Genomic DNA, 6,000 nt, shown 5'->3' with positions numbered 1-6,000 from the left:
ATACTCCATGAAATTTATAAAAATACGTGCATGACATTAGATCAAAATTTTCATCACTTATACATATACAAACACATGCCCACACACATCCACACACACAAACACACGCATATGTGTTATATTTTATATTATATAATGCTTTCTTAACCTTCTTTATATTTTAAATTCTGCGTCATCATGATTTATTATATTTATAACAAATGCAATTTTCCTCGTTTTTTTCTATCATATATGATATGTTTCTCTATTTTAATCCATCCTATTCTCCCGCCAATATTTTTATCATATTTCATTTTTGTTTATATTCTATTATATTAGTCCACTTATAAATGTATACGTCGTGTAAAGATATTGTAGAAAAATTGGAAAAGACCTAATATATTCAACAAGTCACTATTAACACGTTAAGCGCCGAGCCTATTTCGTTCAACTTTCCGTTTACGCCACATAATATCGTCGACTGGAAAGATACGCGCGATGCGGGAACTAAAGTAAATAAAAGAAGGAGAAGCAAAGTGATGCCGGGACGACTAACGAATCATCAGTCACACAAAAGGCATGGTACAGTTTTGTTCTCTAAAGCAGATCTCTCTATCAAATATTAAAAAAAATTTTTGGGACATCACCGCTGCACCGGCGTGGCGTAAATGGAAAGTTCAGTGCCGGTTCATAGGAATCAGCATGGCGTAAAACGTGTTCAAACCACGCGTTTGATCTGAATTTCTTTGATATTTAACTCAGGTAGCTTTGAAGAGTTCCGACGATTATCAATCGTAACTTATTTACACTTTATATTGTAACGATATTATACCAAACTCACGAACGACTTGATTCGCATCTTTGGAACTTATTAAAAGTCCCATTATCGAAATCATAGACGACGTCACCGACAGAGAACTTTAGCATTCGACTATGGTGGAACAGTAAAAATCGTTTGATACCGCAAAGACATCGTCTCCGATCGCCGAATCAACCATAGTTAGTGATATTGGAAATCACCTACCGTTAATGGAACATGCACATGGAACTACTTCGAGTAGACGTCTTGTCATCGCCATTCAATTTCCTGTCGCAACAGCCTTGAACGATGACGATACTGCAATCACGTAGCAAACGCTCATGCTGACAACGCACACGTGCCAAAAGAGCGTCAGTTAAACTTCCGTCGAATGCGTCTGTATACGCACTTTCTTTTGCGAGCCGTTCCTCGACAAGGTCGGGCTGTGTGCCGAGAAGCCAGGATTATGAATGCCAAGAGGTTTGGGCTTCTTCAGAGAACTCCTAAGGGGCGAGGCTGTGCTAGTCACGCTACTGGAAGTCGCTACCGAAGCCGTCGATCCATTTCCGGCCCCACCGACGTACGGTTTGCCGCTGGCGTCTGTCATCGAGATCGTACCACCTGCAACTCAATAAGATTAACAACGCGATTACATTTCGTTCTGTTCTTGATGCTGCTTGATTAAACAAACTTTTACTTCTTTTTATTTCTTTTATATTCGGATTGTTATCGATGTAAACGAACTGTTATCACAGGTACGTATATTTTAGATTATACTCATATAGCACAAGCCTATCCCAGGTAGCAAGCTGCGTCATTTTGACGTCAGCTTGCTACCAGGGATATAGCATAAGACGTTTTAAAGAAAATGAAGAACGTTCTATATCCTAATAATGTTCTCAGAATGTTTCTCGGTGCTGTATGGGTATAGACATCTAACATATACAGAGGGAGAGAGAGAGAGAGATCTGCATAGGATACTAACTATAATATGCAAAAGAATGCATAAAAGCTTACGAGCTGTGATACGCACCCTCAAATCATTTTAAAAAATTTAACATTTTTTTGATTACTTACTCAAATGTTTGTCAATGTAACAATGTGTTTTTAATAATAATTCTTAAGATCCCATAACAGTTATTGGATCTAAAATATTATTGTTTAAAAAGGATATATTGTTATGAATATTTAAATAAGTAATCCCAAAAATATCAATCTTTTTAAAAATATTTTCAAACCTTTGGCTTGGAGTGTAGTATTATATATTAGCAGAAAGAGTGTCATAGATAATATTACGATTACATATTATTATTTAAATTATATATATTTTATACGTATATTATTCGCAGTGTGTGTTACAACATTGATAAGCATTAAGCGTACCAGGACGACAAAAAAAGCCACTTCGTTTTACGATCTAACATATTACGACGCCAAGTCCATAAGTTACGGTAGATGGATTTGATGTATTGGGGGTGACCTTTATGCGCAGTAATATGGTGAAGATACGCAGCGTAGCGTAATCGCTACATTACGATGAATTTATTCGGTGTCTCAAAAATGCTATGTAGTGGCGAGCAAATACACAAAACACATCACAATTTATCTCATCCTGCATATAGGTATATTTGTAGTAAAACTTTAAAAGCGAGAGAAAGCGTAGTCTACTACGCGTGTATTACTACGTTCTTCTTTCTATACTCTTTTTTTTCTTCTCTCCTGTATCGTTCTCTTATCACATTTATGGTCATCACTTTTAAATCGACTACTAAATTTTAGTTCCAGACGTGATAACATGATCCTTCTTTTCTGAGAATTATATCGATTTTATGTCAACCGACTAAACCAAATTCTTTCAGAAAAGCCGACCATCAAGTATTGGCAAATATGACCTACAATATAAATTATTATCGAACCTTCGTTGCGAAAGCGAGATTGAGTGTTTCAAGAAGAAAGGATACGTCAAAGCGGATCTTGACAAAGAAAAGTCATCCATAATAGAGCAATATAGATGTCATAACGCAAGAAAAAAAGCTTTCTTTTTGTGTGGTTTTAAAAAATTTTCTAATTCTTAGAAAAGATAAACAGTTAGTTGAATAGAGATTAAAAACTCTACTGCTTTAAAAACAGATGTTAATCGTATTGACTGCCTTATACTGCCAGTTTGGCGAATTTGATTGTGAGTCTATTTGCCATGATATTAAAAAAGATGACATGTCTATATTCAATAGGAAAATTTAGTTGAGTCACAGATATCAAAAAATTGAACTGCTGTCCAGTTCGGGCTTACCGTTCGTGGGTTGATGATATTCCCGATATCCTGGATTATTTATGGTGGCTCCACGAGGATCCGTTACGACCCTAATCTTAGTCGGATCGCCACCTCTTCGGGCGTAAATGCCCTCGTAAATGGCAGAGACCAGTACACCAAAGTTCAAGGCGATGGCAGCCAACTGCAATAATAAATAAAATCTACTAAAAATGTCTTGACCAAAATCTAATCGTGCGAAGCTATGTACATACATCAAAAATATCGATCGTATCTTCTCTTAGCACATTTCATAATTCTTCTTCCCCATTTCATACATTTCTCGTCAAATAGTAAAATATTAGATAATGACAATTATTTGTAAGCAATAACTCTAAAATGCCTTATATGCTCTTGTAATAAACCAAAATTTACATGGAAATTAATACATATATAAAAAAGCATATATTATTAAAGATAAACAAGGTCCTACATCCTCTTTTTATGAGATTTGTAATCCATCAACATATTCGGACGGAATTAAAGCATAACATATTTATCACAAAATAAATAAATTTTTAAACAGATACCTACATGATGCATATAATCGTTCTGTTTGCAATCATATATTATATTGATTGAATAGGTATAATATAAATTATAAATATATAAATAAAACGCATACTTATTGCTTGAGCTTTAAAAATTTTTTTATTGTAAAATTTAGAAAAGTCTTACGTGTTTGATTTTAATTTAAAAAACGGCTTTGATTGTTTCATTTTATAGTTTTAAATGTTTTCTATTATGTGCTTTCACACATTGCTGAGAAATTGGAGAATATGAGTTTTACTTTTAGATATTATACGACTCGCATAATTTAAAGAGTCTATAACAGAATCTTGTCACAAGAAATTTTGACAAAATAAGAGTGAAAAAGAAATATATGTACCGTTTCTTTTTATATATGCTATCTTATTATATTCTATACTTATCCTAACTTACTGAAGTTGAAAAACGTCAATCAAAAGTTTATCAACTCATGGCCAGACTGTTATGTCTCCAGTATAAGTAAAGCGAAGTTTATATGAAATTGATAATAATAATAAAATTAATTCACTAAGAAGCCTATTATATCTTAATATAAATTGTTTATTTTGCGATAAAGATTTATGATCTCTGAAACGAGAGAATGCACCTATCCGGAAATGAGACATAAATAAAATCACAAAAGCTCGGACTGTAAACTTTACGTACACAACCATAAGAAATCAATTGCTTTTCTGAGAATCGCGCATTTATTTTCCTTTGCACTAATCGGCTTGTAGATTCCAATTACTTGACACATCGTCCGTTGTTCTAATCTGCTGTTCTAATTTGGCGCATCTGCGTGTTCTCAAAATATCAATTCACATCGAGACTTCGCTATATACATGCTGCAATACCATAGTCCCTACTATCTTGCAGGAAAACGATTACACACTATGAATCCCATCTCCAAGCGCGCGAACAAATGTCTCTCTTTCTCTCTCTCTCTCTTTCTCGAACGTCGTTCCTCCTTACACGACAAGCAAGTAACTAGGAGATCCTCATCGTGTACTATCGATATGAGCAGAAGAGGCATTATCCGTAGGTGGTGATCGACTGGATGGATAGTGGAAGGAGTGCGCGAGGAAGGGGAGACAATTTAATTAGGGCCAACAAAGAAGCCACGCGCGCCATTGTCGTTCCATCGCTATAATTAATCTGGTCGTCCGGTGTTTGCCTCCTTTCTTTTTGTCCTCCTTGGGGATGAACGTCGCGACGAGCTTCTCTCCCCTATACGCGAGAGACCTGATAAAAAAGAACGCAAGCAACCGCTCATCGTCGATGTTCTTCACCACCCCCTTTTGATTACCAAGGCGATGGTTATTTTTCCTATCGCATTGGACGGGTTTCTTTCGCATTGATGTACGTATGAATATTACCAAACAAATCAAGAAAAAGCAAGTCGTGGTAAAATAACGAAAATTTCGAAATATGACTGAACAAAAAATAAGAGGAACTTCATTTGGACAACAAAAACTGGTTTGTTTTTTATTGCTGCACTCTCTAAATTGGTGCACACGATGCAATAAGTTAAAATGAAACAAATATACAAACGTATATTTCACTTTAACTTATTGCATCATGTGCACCAGTTCACTTCAACTTATTGCATCGTGTGCACCAGTCCAGAGAGTGATAAGAAACAGACCTTTGAGCAATAAAAGATAGACCTTTTATTTCATGCAAACGAGTACGCGTATGTATCATATGATTTCACGACAAACGATATTTTCACACGTATGTAATAGCATACATTAATTGTATGAACGGGATGACTTGGTGTCGTAATAAAACTCTGCTAGCAGCTGTTGTGTGCAACATTAAATTGCTCGCTTCAGTGACTTTTGTTTGCGTAACATTTACAACGAAAATTATTTGCATTATCAATTAGCTGCAACTTGATTTATTTTAAAGGAGATAACTTATGATTATTATTCTTCCTTCTCGATCATAAAAATTCCTTAATGTAGAACTGATTGTCCCTCGATGGAATCACCAAGTTATAAATTTAAATATAATAAAAGATATATAACAAAAGTTTTTCTGTTATTTTCATTTGTACATTTAGTATTACAATATTGCTAGTATCATAGGAAAGTAAGAGCATAGGAAAGTAAGAGCAAATACATTAACTCAATTGAATTTCCTTGAGTAATGATATTACCTTGCCTTGTTTGTGCTTATTCATTCTGTCCAATTCAATTTCGTCCTTGGCCCCTTTTAAGAGACTCCGTTTTCTCTTGTCCATCATCGTATATTTTCGAAGATAAGATATCAAAATACCATCGTATCTAACATAATGATAAAACAATATCGATGTTGAAAGGGAATTTATCGCGAGCGAAATATACAATGCAGTGACCAATCAATCGAAAATTTCGTCGTTTTT

General features: G+C 34.9%; 1 protein-coding gene across 1 annotated transcript in view; it reads right to left on the bottom strand.

The window, feature by feature from the left end:
* Positions 1 to 170: 170 nt before the first annotated feature.
* The window catches only part of LOC108760781 (uncharacterized), a 32,223-nt gene continuing 26,393 nt past the window's right edge, over positions 171 to 6,000 (bottom strand). Inside the window, exons 5-6 of the mRNA XM_018506943.1 lie at positions 3,069 to 3,231; positions 171 to 1,399 (exon numbers count right to left, since the gene is read on the bottom strand). Of these exons, the coding sequence (XP_018362445.1) occupies positions 1,155 to 1,399; positions 3,069 to 3,231 (408 nt within the window). The 3' untranslated portion in view covers positions 171 to 1,154. The remainder of the gene's footprint in view (positions 1,400 to 3,068; positions 3,232 to 6,000) is intronic.

The sequence above is a fragment of the Trachymyrmex cornetzi genome, unplaced genomic scaffold, assembly GCF_001594075.2.
Source record: "Trachymyrmex cornetzi isolate Tcor2-1 unplaced genomic scaffold, Tcor1.1 scaffold23, whole genome shotgun sequence".
Classification (NCBI taxonomy): Eukaryota; Metazoa; Arthropoda; class Insecta; order Hymenoptera; family Formicidae; genus Trachymyrmex; species Trachymyrmex cornetzi.
The sequence above is the reverse complement of the archived record's forward strand: the minus strand, read 5'-3'. Positions and strand labels throughout refer to the sequence as shown.